Source organism: Bubalus kerabau, chromosome X, assembly GCF_029407905.1.
Source record: "Bubalus kerabau isolate K-KA32 ecotype Philippines breed swamp buffalo chromosome X, PCC_UOA_SB_1v2, whole genome shotgun sequence".
Classification (NCBI taxonomy): domain Eukaryota; kingdom Metazoa; phylum Chordata; class Mammalia; order Artiodactyla; family Bovidae; genus Bubalus; species Bubalus kerabau.
Genome location: NC_073647.1, coordinates 11,674,116 through 11,700,777, shown reverse-complemented (window position 1 = coordinate 11,700,777; position 26,662 = coordinate 11,674,116). Strand labels below are relative to the sequence as shown.

Here is a 26,662-nt window from a genome sequence, read left to right as displayed (position 1 = left end):
TAATCCAATGGGTGCCAGCATTCTACTTTTCTCCCAGTAGCCCTCCATTGACCATGACCCATAGAAAAATAATCAGTCTTAGCTTACATGCCAATAGATGGCAGCAAATAGGGTCTACCTATCAGATTTGAAAGCTAACTTCTGGTTGCCATTCCAGGGTACACGCCACTGTTTTCAGCTTTCATCCACTTCTCTGCATTTCCAGCAGCAGTGCTAGATAGCACATGCTAGCAAAGTCAGTCTCTCCGTCTCATTAAAAAAAAAAATGTAATGGATGCTATTGTCTTAGATTTGTATTTTGAGAAATATTTGCTTCAAAGCCAGATGAAATTGAGCTTTATGGTGAATCTAGCACTTGGACCACCCTTTGCCACCTCTGACCAATAGGGATTTGCCTCATGTGCCAAGGGCCAAATGTTTTACCGCTCTCTAGAAAGTCAAAAGAGAATAGATTTCAATTGTTCTCTGTAAAAGAAATCTGCCCCCACCCTGTTCCACCAACCTCAATTCCCACCCTCATCGAATGTGTTTTAATCATTTCATATCTTTTGTGTTTCTTTTCCAATCATTTCAAATCTTTCGCATTTCTTTTCCATGGCTGTCCTACCTTTCAGAGAATGTAGTCCTATAATCTTCTCTCCAAATGAAAGGAAACCAAATGATTTGCTCTTAGTGGGGCAGAAAGAGCAGACATATACCGTTTAACTCTGCCACTGCAGCGGCGTCTTTCTTCTTGGCAACTGTATAGCAGCATTCTTACCTTCCGGCTTTTCATTCCTGCTGCTCTTTCTGTAGCTCTGGTGTTGGACATTTGGTCATTATTTGTCAATAAGAAACACATTCATGTTATCAGGATAACACCAAAGGCAAATAACCACATCCTAATCATAGAAACTGTGTTAAGGCCACGTAGTCAATTTCAAAAAAAAAAAAAAAAAAAAAATCATTAAAATGGGTTAATTTTAAAAAATATTTTCTTTCTGGATTACAATTTTTTTTTTTTTTTCCGGTGGTAGCACTTATTCTTTAACACCATCTGGTAAAATCAATGGTTTTGGTAGTCACTGGATTGGTTCAGTTCTTAAGGCAAAAAGGTCCCTTTTTTGCAGCAGCCACTTGAAAGAAAGTGAGGGTTTGCTCTTGGGAAGAAGACCTGAGTAAGTTCAAGGAGCAAACTTAGTCACTATCAGGAAAGAAAACTGTCAGTTTCTTCATACTTCCAGGCGGCAGCACCAGCATAGAGACATGCAAACCAACGAAGAGTGTAATATACTCACCCTACTCCTTGATCCCAAACCAGTCTTGGTGACTCACAGGAACTTCTTCTAAGACTCAGGAAGTGCCATCGATCTGTAATGATTCTTGACTACACACATAACAGTGTCAATAGAGAGTCACTGGGGTTCCAGCTTAACCCTGGATATCCAAAATGTCTCCCTTTAGGGATGGCTCCTGCCAATCAAACGTCCATCTTATTGCAGGTAAAAGGCAGAGGCAGATTCACATCCATGACCCAAGGCCCAAGAATGTCAAACAATTCTGGGTGTGGAAGAGAAGTGGTTAAGAGACGGTGGCATAGGAGAGGAGAATTGTAGACAAACATGGAAGAAGAAATACACACAAAGCTGAGGATCTCATTTATGCATATAGGAAACATAGTATCACCTCATTTATCTATGTACCACTAAAGAGAAGCCGAAGGCATTGGGAAATCTACTGTCCTAAAGTATAACTTTTTACTATCTCTGAATAGGAGACTTGCTAAGCAAATGCATGGTTATGAGACAAAAAAAAAAAAAAAAAAGAAAGGTTGTGATAGGAGGAATATCTTTGAATTTCTTAAGAGAACAAACTCTTTTAAAGTACTTTAAAAAGCACCCATGTGAAAGGAGATATAACTACTTTTAATTGCAAGTCATTTTTGGAATTTATTAAAACAAGTTCCCTAAGTTCTTTACTAGCATCCCATTGGTTAGTTTATTCTAGTCCCGATATATTTGTGAAGAAAATAAACTGCATTTCTCTATTAATACTCTATAAATCATAATGATCAGGTTAGAAAGATGCCCTGGAGAGGAAATGGCAATCTGCTCCAGTATTTTTGCCTGGAAAATTCCAAGGACAGAGGAGCCTGGTGGGCTACAGTTCATGGGGTCACATAATGCTTGGTTGCTCAGTTGTGTCCAACTCTTTGTTGTGACTTAATGGAAGTTTAAGTTCATATCCCATCTTCATCCTTACTTGCCTATATGCCTTACAAGTTAAGGCAACTCTCACTGCCGTCAACTGGTTTAGAATGGTTTCATTTAAACATTCTGTTCCAGTGTTCCCCAAAGCACACAAAATATGCTGATTTTTGTCTTGGAAAATATGGATATTGGAAGTTGATTTAAATCCCTGGATAGAACTAAAACCAGGACACTTCTAGGGTGAAGTGGGGTATGGTTTATAATGCCTTGTCAAGATCACTTATGGATTGTTTCATTGACCAGACCGCATCTAGTAAAATAAGGTTATGTGGGAAAGCTAGGCTGGGTGCCCTTCACCCAAGATTAAGGGAATGAAACAGCATGGGTGCAGGCATCAGAAGAATTTGAAAGTTTGCAGGGACAAGCAGCTGAGGAGGGAGGTTGATGTGGTAATTCAGCAGCTAAAATCCCCATTCTGCTGTGATTTATAGCAATAGACTTTCACTGGCTGTGTCACAAACCCCTGGTGATGGGGGTTTATCGCTGAAACAACCCACTGGCTCCTAATTACTGCATTTGCACACACAATGTAATAAAGCGCTAACACAAAAGGGTGATTTGCAGGTTAAAAATTCCCAAACCACAGCTCTAATTTCCATGATCCTTGCCTGTACATTTATAGTTCATCAAGGAAGGATTGAGTCTGATTTGTGTCCACCCTATTAGCCCAGGTTTAGGAAACTGGTAAACCCAAGCAGTATTTTAGTTCTAACCTGTAGATCTGGTGCAGAGGCTAACTGGTGACTGACCTTATTTTAATTTCTTGTATTTAGAGAATTAAAAAAAATCTATTTCATCAGCTTAACTGTGTGTACATTTAAAACAGCCTGATCACTGCTTCTTTATTCCATGAAATAGTAACTTTTAGAGAATAGGCTTAGAATGTGTTATGTCTCATATCAGAGGGGAAAAGTCAAGAATTTAACATAATTGCCCATTTATCATTATTTAAAGGTTGTGGGAGAGAGATAATATATGTTTTTTTTCCCCTCTCCTGGTTTCAGAGATAATAGTTGTAAAAGTGTTTTTGAAAAAGTAAAAGCACTTATAAATGTCAGGCTTTGTGATTATTGTCATTTTTAGTAATCAGTACTGAGGGCTGGAATGGCTTAAATATGCTATTTGCCTTGTAACAAAGGTAGTTGAGAATGAACTTGATTTTTATGGAAATAGATCATATGTAATCATATTTGCATTGCTCATTGGATGGGTAGATGTGATAAATTGCTGTCTGCGATATTATCACAAGAGGTGACCCTGAAAGTCAGCAGAGATTTGTGACAGCATTAGCTGTGTGACCTTCTCAAAGTCACCACCATCTCTGGGTCTCACTTTCTCTATGAAATGATGGTGTATTTGTCAATTGTCATGTTAACTGGGGATGGAATACAATAAAGAAATGTAATTCTCAAGCCATTTTACTAATACAGTTAAAACTCACTGATTTGAACAGAGGAGAAGGATTGTCTGAAGGAGAAAGTCCTGAATTACAAAATAGGTTTGAAGAATGACAGTTTCATTTCTTAAAATCTATTTTGTAATTCAAACTCTCTATAAAACATTGCTTTAGTGAAGGTCCTCGTGAAAACTACTTTAGCAGATAAATTTGTAATGGATATGATTATATCTCAAAAAATGCTTCCAACGTTTGAAAAAGGTTTGTTCTCGTAAGGAAAAATTCAACTGACAATTGAGTCTAAACTTTTCATTTGCTTAACAAACCTCTCTTGGCCTCATCCCTGATACAGTTAGACTGTAGATTGGTCCCTGTAGACTGGTGTCTGTCCAATTTATCACAAATTATAAATTAGAGGGCTCCAAATTAATGAGGTTTCACTGCCTTTTCTACCTTCTTCTCCATTGATTTCTTTTTGGCATCACCACTAAATAGTGGTAGCACTGATTCAAGTTCATCTCTTGCCCCTTCTCTTGCTCACTCTCAGAAAACAGCAGGTAGCAAGAAGAAAGAAGTTAAAGGCAAGCTCCTTGGTCATCCAGAAATGGAATAAGCAATCATTGGATACGCAGCACTGATCACACTATTATCCATAGTTGAGAAAGGGTCGACTTATTTCAAAAAGTTGTCTGGAGGAATGAGCAAAGGAAGTGATTTGAAAGATGAGTGGCTGGTAGCACTATGGTCAAAGAAGTTGGCAACATTTAGCATCTACTGAAATATTTTTCTATTTGCGTGCCAAAAATCAGATAATCTGGAAATTGTGGGGCTTGGCAACAAAGTTACTTGATAATTTTGCAGCAGTATCAGCTGAGGCAATATCTGGGTGAAAAGTAAAAATTCAGCCAGATGTGTGCAGATCTTTTTGTTTATGTAACATCAAATATCTGGTTATTTGAAAACTTCTGGGCACTTGGCATCATGTAGATGTTTTAGAGTCATCTTGATACAGTCCATGGCGCCTTTTTAACCATGCTGAGTATGAAGGATGAATTCGTGACAGCCATGTATCCAATCCAGCTCAATTTTCACTCTGCAACTCACTTGAATGGTATAATTAGGTTCTCCGTGGCCTGATAATAATATGAGAAAAAAGACCAGGAAGAAAGTGCTAAGTACTCTAGGCATCAGGTAAGCCATTGCCAAACTCGAATGAGCCAAGTCAATGGCATTAGTTCACAATGGTAGGAAAGGAAGTTAACGCTTTTTGATACATAGTAAAACCTTGATTAATTGGAATCCATAAGGGATGAATGGAATTTTCAATAAGAATACTCATTTTGTTTCATTCTTGGCTAATAATACTTTTTTTCCCCCTCAAAGTGCTTGTATCCACTTTCTCGCCTCAGGCAAGCAGCCTCTAATGTTTGAGGGTCAATCCAGATGGAGAGAAGATATAGGAGACAGAGCTGAGCGTGACCCAACCACAGGTCATCTCTTGGCAAGTGATTAAAAAAAAAATCAATTCCTTGCAGTCTTCTTTTTTGGTACTATTGCTGCTTTCTCCTCAATGTGGAACTGTGAGGGGGGACAATTCAGTGAGCTGGGGTACTGGTTAGGTGAGTTCTGGTTAATCAAGGTTTTACCTTGCCCATGCTTGGTAAGATTATTTCCTGAAGAAAGTTGTTTTTAAATTTATTTCTTGGAAAGTGCTCTGTGTTTCCAAACCCCGTATTATACTGCAGACTGGCAAACTAACTTTTCCGGCAGCTTCCTGAGGAGTGGAGAGAGAAAGAGAGGAGCAGAGGTGTAACCATTGTCTCTGAAGGAGAAATGTTTTGGCTCCCCTGTCGGTCTGTGACTGGGAAACACTATTCTTCACCTTAAGATGCCCATGGTATCTTGGTTGTACAAGAGTCGATCTTACATGCTTCAATATCATTCTCATGCCCTTTAGGCCATGGAGGATTCTGTTTTCAGGTCCTCTCCTGTACTTACCCAACATGTCTTCCATCATTGTATTGTGGCTTCTGAGCTTGCCCCTATTTCTTGTTGCTTGGTTGAAGGCTATTCATTTGTTCTAGACCGAAGAACATTAAGGAGCCAAAGGAATGCCAAGTAAGATGGATTTTCTCACGACGGCAGCCTGGATAACAATTAGACCTACCTGAACCAAGAACACGGCTAAGGAGAAGCCAAATCAGGGATTTATACACAAAAGAGTGTCAGTCAGGCGACGCACTTGTTTAAATATACCGAATACCTTGGCAAAGTCTCTATATGTGGTGGCCTATTGAAGAAAGACCCCATTTAACTTGAAACCGAACTTGTTCTTTGGCTTTCAAGTTGAGTGGGGCCAGCTTAAATAGGCTATCACATATGGAGAACATCTAACCACTCATACACATGATTGAAGAAGCCAACTCTAATCAGGCAACCAACCACTGAGCAACCATCACGCCTGAGGGGGGAAAAAAAAGGCTGTTACCTGACTTTTCAGTAGATAGATTTGATTTCTCACAGCACTCAACTGAGGCGGGTGGGGACAGTCTTAAGGAAAGCCTCAGGCTTGTGAAAGCCTAGGGTGTTGAGACCTGCACACTGGCCTTCTTAAGGCAGGTGGTCTGGCCTGTGAGGGGACGGGCAGGGTGTGGACAGGGAGCCTCTGTCTGGGAGTTTAAGAAGGGACCCAAGTTAGATCAAAAGTGCGGGCGGTGCCCTGAAGTCTTTCTAGTTCCCAAAGCTGCCAGGCAGGGGAATAACCTGGTCATTCCACTTTCTGTGTGAGTCTTGTGCTCTTTCCTCAATAAGAAGCTAACAGTCTTGCCGATTACTCGTCACTAAGGGTACCCGGTTGTGGTGACATTGAGGCTGACCTTGGAGTCACCGCCCCCGCTGCCGCACTCTCCTTTGTCGTACCACCATTTGTTTTTCAATTTGTCCAAGAGGCCTTGCTCATTCAGTTTTAATACTGCCAGGTTAACAGCATTTCTTGAAACGATAAAACAATAACTTGTAAGAAAATGCACAAATGCTTAGGAAATCGTTAACGTATAAAAAGGAGCACAAGAGGACAAATTGGCTAAATTTCACAGAACGTGGAGCTATAAAAATGTCTGTACAGCAAATACAGGGTTAAATATTGGAAGGTGGCATATGGAGGATAACATTTGCTCAAAAACTGAAGTGTGCGGGATGGGGAAATTGTCTTTGAGAAAAAAAGTAACAAGAACACCACATCCATGCAATTAACATTCGTCACATATGGCACCATAACTTGGCTTTTACCATTTAAATTGAAAAAGCCGTTGAACTGTAAAATTAAAACAGCAACAAACAGAGAGGACCACACAGAGAGAGAACATTAAAAAAATGGATGCATTAAATAGATGAAACCATAATTTACCGTCTTATTTAACTCCATGGAATATTGTAGGTTTTAAACTTTTAAAAGTTACCTCAAAATCCACAAGAAAGAAAACGACAACAAAATGCATCAGGGTAGGTGGAATACTATAACAACACGGATATTGTTATATTATTCCACCCACCTTAATGCTGAGCCTTTAGGGGTTGCCACACCATAGCCTTTGGAATCCAGATTTCCACCAACTTTCATCGTATCACATGGTTTTCTCTGCTCAATGTACTCATTCATGGTTGACTCCAGCAGGAAGGCGAACTTTCCCTTGGACTTCCGCACTCGGGCCACCCCGTCTGCTGTTGTTTTGGTAAACACAGATGGCTCTGCTGATTTCATGTAAGACCACATTTTTTCATAGACAGCAATTTTGGATCTCTGCAACAGAGATAAGAATTCTTAGAACTACCAGATCTTAAAACTGGAAGAGGCCTCAGTGCAGTGGTTTTCCAAAATGTTTTGATGGCCATCTACGGAAAGATAAGCAGGTTATGCTGCAACCCAGCAAGTACATTCATACATATATAAACATGGTTCCAGAATAGGTTTTTCCAAAATCACGCTCATCTTTGCTATATGTGTGCTGCTGTCTGATATTTTCTATTCTGTTTGAATTCACTTAGAAAAATGTTGGTCAGGACCCACTAAATTGATTTTATGGCTCCAATAATGGCTTGCAATCTACTTGGAATAACACTCTCTTAGTCCCATCTTCGTCTCAATTCAGAAATCACCCTACAGTATACTGCTAGGTAATTACCCTTTACCTGCCTGAAAAAAAGAGGCCATTGGCAGGGAGTGTACAGTCATTTTTGTTAGCCTACTCCAGCATGGGGCATTAAGTATTGTAAGAAAGTACTTCCTTATTCTGAGCTGCAATTTGTTTCTCTAAGACTCTCACCCTTGACTACTATCCTCTAGAGCTATGCAAAGCAATTCTGTTCCTTCTTCTACATGATGGTCCTTCAGATAGTGCAAGGTTGTTATTATGGCCCCTCTTCATCAGTTAAACTCCACTGATATCTAATATTGTTCCCAGAACCCTCACAATTTTGATCTTTCTCCCATTGGATTCTAGCTACTGAGTTGGAATGTCTAGAAATCAAATATATATGACAAGGACAGAGTGAAGAGAAAAACTGCTTCCTGTCATTGAAGCATTATTTTCTATCAACACCATTTGAGCTTTAAAAAATTTTATGTAGTCTTTCATCCATCCTTTCAACAAACACTCACTGGGGACCTGCTGTATACAAAGCACTCTACTGGGGCTGTGAAGAATTTGAGAATCCCTCCCTCAACTCAGGTTGAGGTCAACCCCTTCCCTAAACCGTTAGTTCTTTCTACCATGCCAAGTTTCCCTCATCTTTAGCTTTTTGAAGTTAATTCCATTAAATTTCATCTTAATTCAGGTGGTCCTTAGAACATAGACTAACTACTTACAGCTCTACATTAAGCATTCTGGATAATATAAAGGAAGCATGGTCTCAGTGACCCCATGACTTACAATTGAGTTGGGAGCTAGATCCTGAGACATGAAAACACTTAGAGAAACATTCAAAAGAATCTTTGACCAGAAGTGAGATAACATGGTAGAAACTATAAACATATGCCATGTTTTCAAGTGTGCTTTTATGGGGTTTTCTGGCCCCTACCTCAGCTTTTTGGATTGCTTATTTAGCTTCTCTTCTTTGGACTTTGGCCAGTTGCCCTGTATCTTTCCTGAGGCTTGCTTGGATCTGCTCAAAGAATTCCAAAATTATTTGAACTCCCAGAACTATCACCATGGAATAAAGCATTGTGTTTATGGCAATCAGATCTTCATTGAGGCCCTCACTGAGTCACTGAAACTATTCATTGAGATGAAATATGCTTGCTTTGCATAAAGAATAGGAAAAATACTCAATGTGGCTGAAGTGCGATGAACAAAAGGGAGAATGGTAGGAAAAGAGCTTAGAAGGATAATCAGAAGTCAGATCTTGTGGGGCCCTGTGGGTCATGGTAAAAAGTTTGGATTTGTTCTACATGTGATAGGATACTATTGGAGGATGCTGAGGAGGGATGTGATAAGATCAGATTTAAAATTTTAAAACAGTACTCTAGCTGCTGTATGGAGACTAGACTATGAGCTGGACCAGAATGGAAGCAAGGAGATCAATTAGGAGGCTTTTCTAATGATCCAGTGGAGGGATAGTTGTGACTTGGACAAGGCCGGGAACAATGGAGGTAGACATGTTTGGGAAGACAGCAAACAAGCCTTGCTGAGGAACATCTTCACCTGACGGGCCTAGAGACACTTTCAGATTAAATATTTCCAAACTGCACTTAGTCTTCCTTATACAGCCTGGCTTTCCTAAATTCATCAGCAAACTTCTTAACATCCAAGCTAGAAGGTTTGGTTTTTATTACTTCTTCAGCCTCTCATTATGCCATGTTTATTCTAACATAGAAATGCCTGTAGGATTTGTCCTTCTGTCTCCTTTTCCTTCTCATTAGCTTTGCTTGGGGGCAAGCTCTCCTCAGTTTTTGGTCTAGACTACATGGCCTCCTAACTGGTCTTCCAAGTCTCATCTTCTCTTCCATTTATCCTCCAGTGATCCTTCCAAAATGTAAATCTGATCAAGTTACTTCATTCTTTAAAAGTCTCCGATAGTTCCCTAATACCTGAGGCCAAAATCCAAACTCTAACGTATGATATTCAAGAGTTTTTATGATCTTGACTACTCTCCTAGGAGCTGGTCACAATGGACTTCTCACTCTTCACTGAAATATGCCACACATTTGCATATCTTTTGCCTCTGGTTATGCTTTGGCTTCTGCCTGATTAGCTCTATTCATCCTACAAGATACAGAGTGAATACCATGTCTTCTGCGACATTGTTCTTGACTCTCCTCTATTCCCACAGGAGTGATTCCTCAGCTGTTTTCCCATTCTAATGATCCAGGGGAGGGATAGTTGTGACTTGGATGAGGCTGGGCTCATGTTTGCTATAGAGCTTTTACTAAATTGCATTAAGGTGAATTGGCTATGGTCTGTCTTCCCCGTATTGCTGGATGATGTTGATGACAAGTCCATGTCTGGTTCATTTTGGTAGCCCTGTTGGCTGCTACTGCTGCTAAGTCACTTCAGTTGTGTCTGACTCTGTGCGACCCCATAGATGGCAGCCCACCAGGCTCCCCCATCCCTGGGATTCTCCAGGCAAGAACACTGGAGTGGGTTGCCATTTCCTTCTCCAATGCAGGAAAGTGAAAAGTGAAAGTGAAGTTGCTCAGTCGTGTCTGACTCTTAGCAACCCCATGGACTGCAGCCCACCAGGCTCCTCCATCCATGGGATTTTCCAGGCAAGAGTACTGGAGTGGGGTGCCATTGCCTTCTCCGAGCCCTGTTGGAGGCCAGCACAATGTCTGATGCATGGTAGGCATTAAAGATATATTTATTAACTGAACCTTAGACCTGATCAGGGTGAAAACCAGATTCTTGGTCAAAGATGCCAGAATGTTGGTGAATATGACTACCAACACTAATTTTACAGCACTGTAGAACTCTAGAGCTGAAGTTACTCTAAAGATCTTTGGATCTTTCTCAACCAAACCATTCAGGATATATGTTTTATAATCTGCAGTTTGTCATTTGGTTTTTTGTCCCTTAGCTTGCTTTTGATGTCCACACCAAGAACTTTCCTCCTAATAATCAAGACCTTCTAAAATTGAAATCCCATCCATTGATGTTTATGCTCATTTCACATCACATTATCCTCATTGTACACATGAAACAATTTCTAAGCATCATAATGAAATATTCTCAATAGCTTTATTTTATTTCAGTGGGAATTTCCTAGAAAATTGCCCAAACACTTTTTAAAAGTAGTAAGTAATTCACATGCACAGAAAGATATAAAAAGTTCTGTAAGAACACCTGTGTACCTGACACAAAACTTAAGAAGTAAAATATTATGAAGTTAGTTGAAATCTGCCTATGCATCCCTCCCTAACTGCACAGGCCAAAAGTAACCTCTATACTGAATCTTGTCTTTGTCATTCTCTTGCATCTCTTTATACTTTTTCTCCTTTGTAATGGCTGCATAGTGTTTTAATCTATGAATATGTCATGCTTTATTTACCCAATCCCCTACTGAGGGACTGTTAAGCCAGTTCCAGTTTTTGCTATTATAGACAACACTGTGGTGTGTATGTATCTTTGTTCACTTACAAAGAAGTATTTTGTATTGGCCCAATCAAATCTGAATAAAAGGGAGAGGGGTTAGAACAATTAGTCTCTTTTATTTTTATTGGAGTATAGTTGCTTTACAATGATCTGTTAATTTCTGCTGTACAGCAAAGTCAATCAGCTACACATATATACATATATAGTGGCATAGAATCTGCCTGTCAGTGCAAGAGATGCAACACACGTGGGTTCAATCCCTGGGTGGGGAAGACCCTCTGGAGAAGGAAATGGCAACCCACTCCAGTATTCTTGCCTGGATAATCCCATGGACAGAGGAACCTGGTGGGCTACAGTCCATGGGGTCACAGTCAGACATGACTGAGCAGCTAAGCATGAATGCATACATATATCTCCTCTTTTTTGGATTTCTTTCCCATTTAGGTCACCACAGAAAACTGAGTAGAGTTTCCTGAGGTTATATAGTAGGCTCTCATTAGTTATCTATTTTATGCATAGTTTCAATAGTGTATATGTGTCAATCCCAATCTCCTTACACAATTTGCAAATAGTCCATTATTTCCAAAGATAAATGTTTAAACCAAGGGCAAAGGGGTCCACGAATTTTGATCTGAGTGTACTCTAACTTGGACTCATTTACTTCATCATTTACTTGAGCTCTTTGACTGTTGATATAGGTTGAAAGGTTTATTCTCTTTGTAATGAGGCATTTTTAGGGGAATAAACGTCAGTGCTTGAAGTGGGTACTTTAAACATGTGTGGTGTACATGCAATGGATATTAATGAATGCAGTAAATGAAAAGTTAGTGGCAGGAATGATTGGGTCCTGGTTGATGACTTAATTCTGAAGGTTGGAAAGGTGGGAAAGAAATGGCTATCAGTGAGAAAACTTAAGCTGAAATGTTTATTTTCCTAACATAGTATTTAAGTGACAGTACAACACTGAGAATAAAAATAAAAAAGAAATCACTAGCTGTTTTTGGTAATCTGTCTTATTTTGGCTGAAATATTGAAAACAATAGAAGGGGTTGGATCTGAGCTCAATCATCTGGGAGAAATTTTAAAAATGACGGGCCGGATGTATAACAGCAAGTTCATTTTTTTTCCTCCAGCATGCCACAATTCATTTTTATAACCACAGAGCACCATTTTGAGCCTAAGTAGGAATAAACAGTGGTTTTGTAAAGAAAAGAAATTCTCTTAGAACTGCTAGATAATTAGCAAATGAAATCCAAATGGAGAAATACATGAATGAGGGAGAAACAGATTAATCCAAAACAGTAGATAAAGTAATGCTGTAGAAATCATGGATTCCATAGTCACTGTTCCAGCTGTTTGTGACAGATCATGAGGTTCAGTGATATGGAGACATTTGCTCTTTTGCTGAGGTGAGAATGTAAGGGGGCCCCGTGAGGCAGGTGTGTGGAAGTGATTACTGAGGGTACTCAGTCCGCCAAGCAGCGCTTGGCTCTTTGCAATGGTGTTGGTTGCTCCTTGCCTCTGTGCATATGTGTCCCTCTTGTAGACCCAGGTGAGTACAAGGTAACTGTATAGTGCAGTGGTTGAGAGTATGGAGTCACACTGCTTGTGTCAGAATTCCATTCACCTAGTGGATAAATGCGGAGAAGGCGATGGCACCCCACTCCAGTACTCTTGCCTGGAAAATCCCATGGACAGAGGAGCCTGGTAGGCTGCAGTCCATGGGGTTGCTAAGAGTCGGACACAGCTGAGCGACTTCACTTTCACTTTTCACTTTCATGGATTGGAGAAGGAAATGGCAACCCACTCCAGTGAGTGTTCTTGCCTGGAGAATCCCAGGGACGGGGGAGCCTGGTGGGCTGCCGTCTATGGGGTCGCATAGAATCGGACATGACTGAAGCGACTTAACAGCAGCAGCAGCAGTGGATAAATGATTTGATCCCTATGTGTCTCAACTTTCTCTTCTGTAAAATGGGATGATTTTTTTTAAATGCACACTTCAAAGTTTATTGGGAGAAATAACATGAGTTAATAACATGCATCTCACTTAGAACAGCGCCGGATACACAGGAAGTGATTAAAAAAATGACATAGTTTTATAGTACAGAAAACATCATTTGTTTCAGTGCCAGAATTTAATATTACTCAGTCCCATATTTACAGAATCATGACTTCATTTTATAGAGGAAATTATATGCTCAAGTATTATTCACATGTTTGGATCTCTAAACATACTCCTGGTAAATGCCCATGGTCTGCCATCAACAAGAATCATTATCATTTGATTTGGATTTAAAAAATTTTGTTGGTGGAGGAAAAATGGGCAGGATGGCAGATTTCCTTTTAAATTTATGTTTTGTGGTTTAGTTGAGGTTCATACATTAAAATCCTTTTTAACCAGAACACTACTATTGGGGACACCTGGTGAATGAAACTTTCTGCTTCCCTGAGAGTTAAATTAGAATATTCACTTGGTTAATAGGACATTCAGTTGGAGTCAGTAGAGTAACAACTCTTAGAGCTGCTGCTGCTGCTGCTAAGTTGCTTCAGTCATGTCCAACTCTGTGCGACCCCATAGACGGCAGCCCACCAGGCTCCTCCGCCCATGGGATTTTCCAGGCAAGGGTACTGGATTGGGGTGCCATTGCCTTCTCCAATGAATGAAAGTGAAAAGTGAAAGTGAAGTCGCTCAGTTGTGTCTGACTCTTCGAGACCCCATGGACTGCAGCCTATCAGGCTCCTCTGTCCATGGGATTTTCCAGGCAAGAGTGCTGGAGTGGGCTGCCATTGCCTTCTCTGAACTCTTAGAGAAGAGACCCTAAAAACCGTCTGTTTCAGCCTCTCACCCAGTGTAGCAATGGCATTTGAGCAGGTCTCACAAGGCTCAGGAAGTAGTTCACTCAAGTGGTGGGACAGTTCAAATTGATAGGAAATTCTTTTTGTTGGGCTGACTTCTCTCATGAGAACCTCTCTTCCCTCCAGTCCTACTTCTGTCTGTTGCTGGAATTGGGCAGTCTCTTCTGTCTGCTTCCATTTCTCTGTTGCATGTAGCAATGGTTTTTACGGCTTTGTAATGGTCATCCCCAGTGGACTCTGAGCTTCTTCAGAGTCAGGATGACATCTTTTTTTGTTTCTGTATCCCCAGTGTCTAGCATTATGCCTGGCATGTAGGAAACTCTCACTACTTATCTGTGGAATGAATGAACGTTACAATGATAGTTCTACCCACTGGTCCTAATTCTGCCCTCTAAAGTGATACTGAATAAATATGCTCTCTTTTTCTCATGCTATACAGATTGAAGACTATCACCATCTTGTCACTTTTTAGTTGTCTCTTTTGTAAGCTAAATAGTTTAAGGGGCTTCATCTGTTACTTGGATGATGTGAATTCCAGTCATCTCCTTCCCCTTCTGGTCACCATCTCCCAGATATATATTTTTTTAATATTTCAAAGTCCCTCCTAAAACGTGGCCCCCAGAATTGACCACAATAGCCTTGATAGAGTGGGACTAACACAAAGGACAATGAGACCATTTCTCCCTATGATCTGGGCATGAGCATCATTTTTCACTTTGACAGGATTCAACAAGCATATTTAGTTAGATTGATAGTTGAGAATTAACTGTATTCACAAAACAGACCAATAAATTGAAAACATAATTGTCAACAGAGGCATAATCTGCTAATTCACTTTATGGTATTAATTTACTGTCAGCTTGCAGGCAAAGTATTACATAATTTGTGAAGATAGTCCTGGTGTTTGTGACATGCTCCAAACGTCTACAGTGTGTTCTGTGTGAATAATTTGAGCAGGCAGAATGAAAGGTAAGGGGAAGATGGTTTTAGGTACTTCGTGCCCCATTGTTTCTCAAAGGGGAATGGTCTAACTTTATGTATTTATTAGGGCTTCCCTTGTAGCTCAGTCGGTAAAGAGTTTGCCTGCAATGCAGGAGACCTGGGTTCGATCCCTAGGTTGGGAAGGTCCCCCGTAGAAGGAAATGGCTACCTACTCCAGTGTTCTTGCTTGGAGAATCCCAAGGACAGAGGAGCCTGGCAGGCTACAGTCCACGGGGTTGCAAGAATCGGGCATGACTTAGTGACTAAACCACCACCATCATGTATTTATTAACTTTCATGGCCATTGTGGCTGTCATGCCTATATTGTCCATTTCCACACTGTATGTATAAGACTTGGATGGACATGTCAAAGAGAAGCTAGACTTGGCTTTGAATTCTCAGCTTGTTTCCCCTGATTTCACTGTCTTCATTCCTTGTCTGCTCCCTTTGTGGTACTAGTAGTCATGGAGGCATTCACTGATATTACAAGGGCTTCTGTTACCCTTGAGAAAGGGATAATTTGTATTTGAATAGGGGATTCACATCCCAAAAAGGAGAGTGGGTTTCCTGGTATTGTATAAAGTGCCTGCTGGGGCTGGAGAAGACTAGCCCCATGAACAGGACACAAATGAAGTGGAAAATGGTGAGAGTTTTCAACAAAAATGCCTTCCCTGACTCATTTTTGCCTTCTCTAACTTTATTGTGGGCTATTTATTGCTTAACAATGTCATCAATTTCTTCCCTAGATGATACTGATAATTAAGAGAATATCATTAAAAAATATAATGTCCTTTATCTTCTGAATTATTTAGCCCCCTCTGACATTTCTGCTTTTAATAAAGGTTCACATGGCATTATTAGGTGGTGCAGATTTTTTTAAAAAGTGGCTCTGAGTCAGTCTGCAGAGCCTAGTTTGTATTGTGTGTACTGGCCATGTCAAGAGGGACCACAAAGGGCTTTTAGCCTACCTGCTCATTTCCATCAATCCACCTCAAAATTAGCAAGCCAGTCTGGGAAAAACTGTGTGCTCACTATGCAAATATAGTTTTCACACAGATCCCAACCAGAATGCCACCCTGAAGGCCTTCTATATAGAAATTCAGAGATTGCCACTGGCTCAATAATTTTGCCCAGGTCACACAGTTAATGTGGGGCAAGGCTAAGACCCCACCCAAGTCTGCTGAATTACAGACTTTTCCCCTACAAACCCAGCCTCTTAAGCTCTAACACGGACTATATCCTGTCTGGTTAAAGAGAGCCACTCCAGAAACATTTCTTATTTCTTGTTCATTTTTTTAAGAAGTCGGGGCAACTTGTAAATTTACTACAGTCTCTACCTACTGAGGTACTGTAACCTGGCTACAGGGCCCTGGTGTCCACACTTCACCACATGAAGAGATCAGAGTGATTTGGGACAGAAGAGGAATGCCAAAGGCATTTGACACATGTTTTAAAGAAATCAGTAGCTCTGATGTAGTGTATTTGGGAAAAGGAATCACTGAACTTTACACAAATTTCCCCTGAAGTACAGGAAGTGCTTTCCATGTTTATTTGGAGCAAGGCACACAGGAAATGATTTCATTTGTAAAGCATGACCGAATCCCAATTTAGTTTTCCTTCTTTCCTTCACTTCAGTTCGCACCTTTCTAAACGTTCAGACAGCTTGTCCATTTCCTTTTGGCTCAGACAAGCAGTGGCTGCGTGGTGCCTGTGTTTTGGTGAAAGCAGGGGGCGGAAGGGGATGGATACTGGTTTCTGTCTTTTGTCTCCCTCTCGGTGTGTCATGATCCTGGCTGAGTTATTTTGGGGGCTGGGCTTTTAGATAACTTTAGTGCGGGCAAGGTCACCTTTCACCTAGACATTGAGTTTTGCTTACAAACGTCAAATAGCCATTCCAAGTGCCTTTGCCTGATATTTTCACGCTGTGCTCTAAAGTCCAGTGACAGGTTTCCTTCCACCTCAAGGAATATTATTTCAGACATCTCCTTTCCAAAGGTGCAAGTGAAAACCCAGATCAGTTACTGGTCACCTTCTGAGTGTCCCTCCCTGGCATGCAAGGTCAGATTACTATTCTGACTTGTCTTTCTGCTTCTCTAGTCAGGTCAGGCTAAGAATAGTCCAACGGGTTTGAAAGTAGCATCAGGCTATATGACTTTGAAAGCCAGAGTCAACAAACTCTTGGGGAAAATGGTTCTTAGGTCCTATTGCTCTATTCTCAGGGAATAGAGGAAAGGATATAGTATCTTCTACCCCTGTGGCTATCAGCAATGATGTTGCCTCCCAGGAGACATTTGGCAATATCTGAAGACATTTTTTTTAAACTGTCACAACTTGAGGAGAGGAGGTGCTGCTATTATCTAGTGGATAGAAGCCCGGGATGCTGTTAAACATCCTGTAATGCACAAGACACGCCCACAACCAACAACGATCAGTGATCAGTGAACAAAGCTCTAAATGTCAGTATTGCTATGACTGAGAAACCCTGCCTTATGGGTGTTGATGGAGCTAATGTTAAGTGGAAAAACAATAATAATTAACATTTAATTGAGCCCATCCTTTGTTCCAGGCTCTGTTTTAGGTGTTTTACCTGTGTCAACCCATCTAATATTCATGACAACTCCATGAAATAGATTATATTATTATCCCATTTTCAAAGTGCAGAAACAGAGGCACAAACAAATTAAGAAACTTGCCCAAGGCCATATAGCTAGTAGGGAGAGGAGCTGGGAACTCACTCATGTAGACTCCAGAATCTGTGCTTGCAAACACTACACTGTTCCCAGGTGAGCGAGATAGGTGGTAGTTGTAAACTGTACACTAGGGCTGGGCCAAATTCACATAAATTCTGTTTGAAATAGTATATATTTTAGCATAACTTCAAGGTGCATAGTATTTCTATTAATACCTCCCTGAAATGTGAGATAGGAGACACAGGATGTCTTGCCCTTAACCTACATGAAACCACACACACACACACACATACACACATACGTACATGTATGTGGCTGCACCAGCTCTTAGTTACAACATGTGGGATCTAGTTCAGAGGCCAGGGATTGAACCTGGGCCCCCTGCATTGGGAGCATGGAGTCTTAGCCACGGGGCCACCAGGGAAGTCCCAGAAACCTCACTTTTTAAAAGACTTCAACAAATTACTTTTTCTCTCTATTTGAACAATGAGAATATATAAATATGGACTACTAGGGCTGTCATCGAGCAAGACTGAATCAGCCTTTATTGTTTCTGATACACTTCATCTTTCACTTCTCCACCCGGGCAGCCCTACCTCTTCCCCATCTACCTTACTGGGTACAAGGATGCCCTCTTGCTCCCTTTCCCTACTCACAGAAAAGGACTGGAAACATTTCCACTGAGGAGTAAATGATGGAAACCAACCAAAAGTGTGATTCCCATTGCAGGAGAACTTGCGTTTCAGCAAAAAGCAAAATGTAGCTAAAAGAATGATGGCCTAAATGGTGGATGTATCAACTGGTTAAGGGAAAAGTGTGTGCCTCATGTGTTGAAAAAATTGACTATGCTAACTGTTGGGTTGGTTGAAAAGTTCATTCAAGTTTTCTGTAAGACTGTATGGATAAACCTGAATGAACTTTTTGGGCAACCCAATACAACCCCTCACCTTTAAGACTGCAGGATCTGTGGGTGCAGAGAATGTGTGCCTGCTATACCCCCACACTACTGATTAGAGAAAAGCCTCAAATTCCACTATACCCAAGCAGTGGATTGACTCTAGGGTTGGGATCACTATTGAACACTCCAGGGTCATTTCTCTCAGCTTGATAGAGTTTTGTCAATGAAACTTCATCTTCAGCAATCTACAGACAGCCTATCACCCTTGACCAACTGGATTTCACTTTCTAACTGTGTTTTTATTTTCTACCCATAAGTTATTTAAAAGAGAAGTTCAATACTCTTATTATTCTTGAATCAATCAACTGTAATGCAGAGGCCAAAGCTGACAATGCAGAGCCTAGAAATGAGAGGAACAGATACTCTTCGATTAAGAAGAAAACTCTCTAACACAACACTGTAAAGCAACTATAGTCCATTAAAAAATTAAAAAACAAACAAAGGCCAAAGACAAAAAAGAGAGAGAGAGAAATCTATCCTGGAATTGCAATATTTTGAGTTTCCACAGTGGCTGTTTCTTCCAGGTCCTTAGAGTGAGAATTATTTTCATACTAAGGGGGAAAACACTGGAAAAAAGGAAACAATTTTGCTCAGGGATATCAAGATGAGTCCAAAATTTCCACTTAGCGTTTTTTGGGAGGTTGAGGGGGAGAGTTAGTTTCCTAAGGGTGAGCTGGAAGTAATCTGAAGAGTTCTCTTAAAGCCAGCTCATGTGTGCTCTACCTGTAGGTAATGCATACCTGGGAAGCTACTGATCACCGTTCCTGTGATTCTGATTTAACTGGCCTGAAGTGGGGCCAACATTGCAAAAACATCTTCCTAGGTGACTGGACTATTTGATCTGGGTTTAGAACAACCAACCAACAAAGATTCTGCAGTAGAAACAGCTAGCTGCCAGTTTTCTGCAGTGAATACTGACAGTGAGAAGGCTACCATTTATGGAGCACTTACATGTACCAGGAACAGTACTTCACACTTTACATACATTATAGAGAATCCTCCTTAAAATGACCTTGTGAAACAAATATTATCCCCGTTTTACTGATGATGTAACTGATGCTTATAGAAGTTAATTTACTGGTTCTGGATGATACAGCTGGTAACATTTCAGCCTTAAACTCCAAGCTCATTTATCCAAATGTCTAACTGACATCCCCACTTAGCTGCCTCATAGGCATCTCCAGCTTAATGTGGTCAAAATGCAGCTCCGGAGTCTTCCCCACCCCCGCTTGCTCCTCCTCCAGGGGTCTCCATTACAGAAAATGGCACTACTGTCCAGACGTTCCATTGTGTAGGCCAAAATCTGCCATCATCCCTGACTTTTTGGCTGCACATTCTACAGCCTGTCAGTGCCATCTTCAAAATATGTTCAAAACCCAACCTCTTCTTCCTTCACCTTGGTCCAAACCAGTCATTTTTCACCTGAAATCTTGCACTCATTTCTGAAGTGGTCACCCTTACCTAGCAATCTGTAGGATCCTTTTTTGCACATAAATCAGATCATACCATTCCTCTGCTCCCAGCCCTTGAAGTGACTTCCTATCAAACAGAATAAAATCCAAAGTCCTTACAAGGGTTTAAAAACCCAACACAACAGGCTCTGGGTGGTCTTTGCCACCCTCATCTTTTCCCACTGTTTCCCTCTCGCACGTCACTCCTGCCACCTGGGCCTTTAGTCTCAAACCTACCAAGCACATCCCCATGTCAGGGCTTTTGCTTATGCTGTGACTTCCTGAATGCACTTCTCCCCACCCCACTCTACCTCGTGTTTGTGTGTTCAAGTCCTCACTTCATTCAGGTGTCTGGTCAAATGTCACTTCAACAGAGAGCCCTTCCTCCAACAGTTGAGACGAAATAACACTCTCAACATTTTGTCTTCTTACCTACTCTTTTTTTTTTCACTGTACTTAACACCAACTGAAACATGTTATTTACATATTCATTGTTTTGGGTCTCATCCACTACCACGAGTGCATGGACTTTGTTTCGTTTGAGCACTTAGAGCAAGGGCTGTCACACAGAATGAACAGTGAAAGTGAAAGTGGCTCAGTCATGTCCAACTCTCTGGAGACCCCACGGACTATACAGTCCATGGAATTCTCCAGGCCAGAATACTGGAGTGGGTAGCCTTTCCTTTCTCCAGGGGGTCTTCCCAACCCAGGGATTGAACCCAGGCCTCCTACGTTGCAGGCGGATTCTTTACCAGCTGAGCTACGGGAAGCCTGTCATATAGAATATACTTAACAAATATTAACTGAATGAATAATTTATCTTAAAAATATTAACTGGAGTAGCTGAGATTTAAACCCACATCAGTTCAGTTCAGTCACTCAGTCGTGTCCAACTCTTCATGACCCCATGAATCGCAGCATGCCAGGCCTCCCTGTCCATCACCAACTCACGGAGTTCACTCAGACTCATGTCCATCGAGTCAGTGATGCCATCCAGCCATCTCATCCTCTGTTGTCCCCTTCTCCTCCTGCCCTCAATCCCTCCCAGCATCAGAGTCTTTTCCAATGAGTCAACTCTTCCCGTGAGGTGGCCAAAGTACTGGAGTTTCAGCTTTAGCATCATTCCTTCCAAAGGAATTCCAGGGCTGTTCTCCTTCAGAATGGACTGGTTGGATCTCCTTGCAGTCCAAGGGACTCTCAAGAGTCTTCTCCAACACCACAGTTCAAAAGCATCAATTCTTCGGTGCTCAGCCTTCTTCACAGTCCAACTCTCACATCCATACATGACCACTGGAAAAACCACAGCCTTGACTAGACGGACCTTTGTTGGCAAAGTAATGTCTCTGCTTTTGAGTATGCTATCTAGGTTGGTCATAACTTTCCTTCCAAGGAGTAAGCGTCTTTTAATTTCCTGGTTGCAGTCACCATCTGCAGTGATTTTGGAGCCCAGAAAAATAAAGTCTGACACTGTTTCCACTGTTTCCCCATCTATTTCCCATGAAGTGGTGGGACCGGATGCCATGATCTTCGTTTTCTTAATGTTGAGCTTTAAGCCAACTTTTTCACTCTCCACTTTCACTTTCATCAAGAGGCTTTTGAGTTCCTGTTCACTTTCTGCCATAAGGGTGGTGTCATCTGCATATCTGAGGTTATTGATATTTCTCCCAGCAATCTTGATTCCAGTTTGTGTTTCTTCCATTCCAGCGTTTCTCATGATGTACTCTGCATATAAGTTAAATAAGCAGGGTGACAATATACAGCCTTGATGAACTCCTTTTCCTATTTGGAACCAGTCTGTTGTTCCATGGCCAGTTCTAACTGTTGCTTCCTGACCTGCATACAAATTTCTCAAGAGGCAGATCAGGTGGTCTGGTATTCCCATCTCTTTCAGAATTTTCCGCAGTTTATTGTGATCCAGAGTCAAAGCCTTTGGCATAGTCAATTAAGCAGAAATAGATGTTTTTCTGGCACTCTCTTGCTTTTTCTATGATCCAGTGGATGTTGGCAATTTGATCTCTGGTTCCTCTGCCTTTTCTAAAACCAGCTTGAACATCAGGAATTTCACGGTTCACATATTGCTGAAGCCTGGCATGGAGAATTTTGAGCATTACTTTACTAGCGTGTGAGATGAGTGCAATTGTGCGGTAGTTTGAGCATTCTTTGGCATTGCCTTTCTTTGGGATTCGAATGAAAACTGAACTTTCCAGTCCTGTGGCCACTGCTGAGTTTTCCAAATGTGCTGGCATATTGAGTGCAGCACTTTCACAGCATCATCTTTCAAGATTTGGAATAGGTCAACTGGAATTCCATCACCTCCACTAGCTTTGTTCGTAGTGATGCTTTCTAAGGCCCACTTGACTTCACATTCCAGGATGTCTGGCTCTAGGTGAGTGATCACACCATTGTGATTATCTGGGTCATGAAGATCTTTTTTGTACAGTTCTTCTGTGTATTCTTGCCATCTCTTCTTAATATCTTCTGCTTCTGTTAGGTCCATACCATTTCTGTCCTTTATCGAGCCCATCTTTGCATGAAATGTTCCTTTGGTATCTCTGATTTTCTTGAAGAGATCCCTAGTCTTTCCCATTCTGTTGTTTTCCTCTATTTCTTTGCATTGATCACTGAAGAAGGCTTTGTTATCTCTTCTTGCTATTCTTTGGAACTCTGCATTCAGATGTTTATATCTTTCCTTTTCTCCTTTGCTTTTCGCTTCTCTTCTTTTCACAGCTATTTGTAACGCCTCCCCAGATAGCCATTTTGCTTTTTTGCATTTCTTTTCTATGGGAATGGTCTTGATCCCTGTCTCCTGTACAATGTCATGAACCTCATTCCATAGTTCATCAGGCACTCTGTCTATCAGATCTAGGCCCTTAAATCTATTTCTCACTTCCACTGTATAATCATAAGGGATTTGATTTAGGTCATACCTGAATGATCTAGTGGTTTTCCCTACTTTCTTCAATTTCAGTCTGAATTTGGCAATAAGGAGTTCATGGTCTGAGCCACAGTCAGCTCCTGGTCTTGTTTTTGCTGACCGTATAGAGCTTCTCCATCTTTGGCTGCAAAGAATATAATCAATCTGATTTCAGGGTTGACCATCTGGTGATGTCCATGTATAGAGTCTTCTCTTGTGTTGTTGGAAGAGGGTGTTTGTTATGATCAGTGTATTTTCTTGGCAAAACTCTATTAGTCTTTGCCCTGCTTCATTCTGTATTCCAAGGCCAAATTTGTCTGTTACTCCAGGTGTTTCTTGACTTCCAAGAAGCTGAAGTTGAATGGTTCTATGAAGACCTACAAGACCTTTTAGAAACCCATATCATTTAACCCCAAAGTCTATATTCTTAATCACATTGCCATCATTGGTCTCCCTCCACCCCCAACCCCTTTCACAGCTTAGAGAAGAAAAGTGGTAATTTGGAGGTTGCATAGGGACTTCCCTGGTGGCTCAGACAGTAAAGCATCTGCCTATAATGCAGGAGACCTGGGTTCAATCCCTGGGTCGGGAAGATCTCCTGGAGAAGGAAATGGCAACCCATTCCAGTATTTTTTGCTTGGAAAATCCCATGGATGGAGGAGCCTGGTAGGCTACAGTCCACCGGGTTGCAAAGAGTCAGACAGGACTTAATGACCTCACTTTCCCTTTCTAGTTACAAAGTAGCAGAACTAGTACTCACATCTAGGTGCGAGGGCTTCCACTTCACTTTCTAGTTACAAAGTAGCAGAACTAGTACTCACATCTAGGTGCGCTGGCTTCCACTTCCCCTTCTAGTTACAAAGTAGCAGAACTAGTACTCACATCTAGGTGCGCTGGCTTCCACTTCCCTTTCTAGTTACAAAGTAGCAGAACTAGTACTCACATCTAGGTGCGCTGGCTTCCACTTCCCTTTCTAGTTACAAAGTAGCAGAACTAATACTCACATCTAGGTGCGCTGGCTTCCAAAGACTGTTTTTTTCTATGACTCCATACTGCCTTCCAGTGGAGAAATGGCTGAGTGAATTAACCAAAAGGCCAGTGAATTGATTGAAGTTTTCTTCTTTGACCTGTCATTTTGAATGATTTTATAGCCTTAATCTTCTTTGGTTCAACTCTGAGGCCTGTGCAATATGCTATGAGGTAAAAAGGCACCCATATAATACTCCTCTAGCCTGTCACAAGGCCCTAAATCCTAACACTAGAGAACATGTCTTGTTTGACTTGCACAAAGTACTTAAATTTCTCTAAGACTCTAATAATGATCTCTGAAATGGGGATAGAATACTAAATGAGGTGATTTATATAAAGCACTCAGGACAGTTTCTGGCATGTAGTAAATCCTCAATAAATTAGATTACACTATCATGGCAAATGGAAGGGTCACATGACCCATTCATTATCACCACCTTTGATGACTTGGTTTGTTAGAGAATTTGTGCCAGAGGAATACTGGAGGGAAGCAGAATCAAGATAGTTCTTGGGCAGGAGAAGGTGCAATGAATTGAGAGAGTAGCATTGACGTATATATACACTACCATGTGTGAAATAGTTAGCTGGTGACAAGCTACTGTATAACACAGGGAGCCCAGCCTGGTGCTCTGTGATGACCTAAAGGGGAGGGATGGGAGTGTTGGAAGGAGGCTCAAGAGGGAGGAGATACATGTATATTTATAGCTGATTCACATTGTTATACAGCAGAAACCACAACAACACTGTAAAGCAATTATGCTCCAATAAAAACAATAACATAAATAAAGTTTTAAAAATATAGTTCTTGGGGAGGGCAGGCAAGATGAGGTGGCACCCTGATACATCAGGGGGAAGATGAGGGCATGGGCAAAGGTGGATGGGCAGAAGGATGGTGCCAGGTTCTGTGCTGTCAAGTGGGACTGAGATATAGACTAGAATCAAAGCTAATTCGCTAGTTACTTAGCAGAGAATAAGGTCAAATGGGGCTAGTCAAATATTCAGTTTCAATATAATCACATTTCATCTTCTCCTGTGGCTGTCAATTTTGAACAGTTGAGTTTAAGATTTAAGTCTTTTCCTTCTCACTATGTAAGGAGTCTCCTGGTAAGCGTTATTTCTAAAGGTGCTGTGCTGATTAAAAAACGTGGCTGGCTGGAGTTTTGTCTGGCAAACACACTGACTGTGAAAACTGCAGGAAAATTGATTTTCTGGCATTTGCATGTCTTGGCACAAACTGTGATATGGAAAGTCAAGTTATAGAAACTTCTGGTAAGTGTGGCATGTGGCGGTGACTTCACAAAATGATTCAGTTTCACTAATCTTCACGCTGGGGACCAAGGCAATGGTTCCCATATGCAAAATGACAGATAAAACTACTAATTTACTGTTCTCAATTTAGAGAAGTAGTTAGATAGCCACTTAATTTGATACCCACACTCAAATACAAATCAACAGACTATTTTACACTCATATTCTTCATGCTCAGGCCTTCCTTGATCCCAAGCTGTCTTTATTCTGCTTGAGCCCAGTGGATAAACCACCCAGTCACCATTTGTTCTGCAAGAGGCTTGTAGTTCACGGTGAAATTTTCAGGGATGTACTTTCTTTTGGTGCATAGAGCAGTGGTTAACAGCATAGGTTCTGAAGTTATAAAGACCCAGCTTTGGTACTTATTAGCTGTATGACTTTGGGCAAAGAATTAAACCTCATCGAGCCTCAGTTTCCTCATCTGATAAATGAGGATGGTTATGGGACCCACCTCATAGTGTTTGAACAAACTCCGGGAGATAGTGGAAGACAGAGGAGCCCGGTTCACTGCAGTCTGTGGGGTAGCCAGAGGTCGGACAGGACTGAGTGACCGAACAACAACATGGTGTTCTCACAATGATGAAATGAGAGCGTGCTTATAATGAATTTAGCATAGCTCTTGACAACATAGTGAGCACTGAGTTAAGAAACCTAGTCAAGTTGGAAACTTAGCTAAGTTTCTCCCCCATTTAATAGCTGTATACAGGCACTGTGGAAGACTGCTGGAAGGGATGAAGATACTAGAAGACATGGTCCTTATGCTCAAGAAGCTAAGAGAATGAACACGTAGAACTCCGTCCAATAGCACTTTCTAAAATAGTCTATGTGCCATCCAATATGGTAGCTTCTAGCCACACTTGGCTGTTGAACACTTAGAAAGTCGCTAGTGCCACCAAGCAACAGAATGCTAAATTTAATTTTAATTACTTTAAATAGTCACATGTGGGTGGTGAATATCATGTTGGAAAGTGCAGATCTACAGCTTATTTTAAAAAGGCAGAGAAGTACCAAAAAGTAGGGAAATGACACCAAGAACTATTTTATCTGCTTCACAATATTTTTCTTATTTCTCTGATGACTGAAGTGATGGCTGAATTAAATGGAAGTCCTGCCTGATCCAGTGAGAGGGGTTGGCTATAGCCTAGGTCGAGAGGCAGGGGAGAGGCAGGGATAACTCCTGCCCTACTCAGGGTTAATCTGTAGCTCTGGGATAGTTTACCCAGCCTGGGTTTATGGAAGGCCTC

At 41.2% G+C, this 26,662-nt stretch overlaps 1 protein-coding gene across 2 annotated transcripts in view; it reads right to left on the bottom strand.

The window, feature by feature from the left end:
• The window catches only part of GRIA3 (glutamate ionotropic receptor AMPA type subunit 3), a 308,412-nt gene that overhangs the window by 17,795 nt on the left and 263,955 nt on the right, over positions 1–26,662 (bottom strand). For both annotated transcript variants that reach the window (XM_055564728.1, XM_055564729.1), the window contains one exon: positions 7,197–7,444. In XM_055564728.1, coding sequence (XP_055420703.1) covers positions 7,197–7,444 — 248 coding nt within the window. The remainder of the gene's footprint in view (positions 1–7,196; positions 7,445–26,662) is intronic.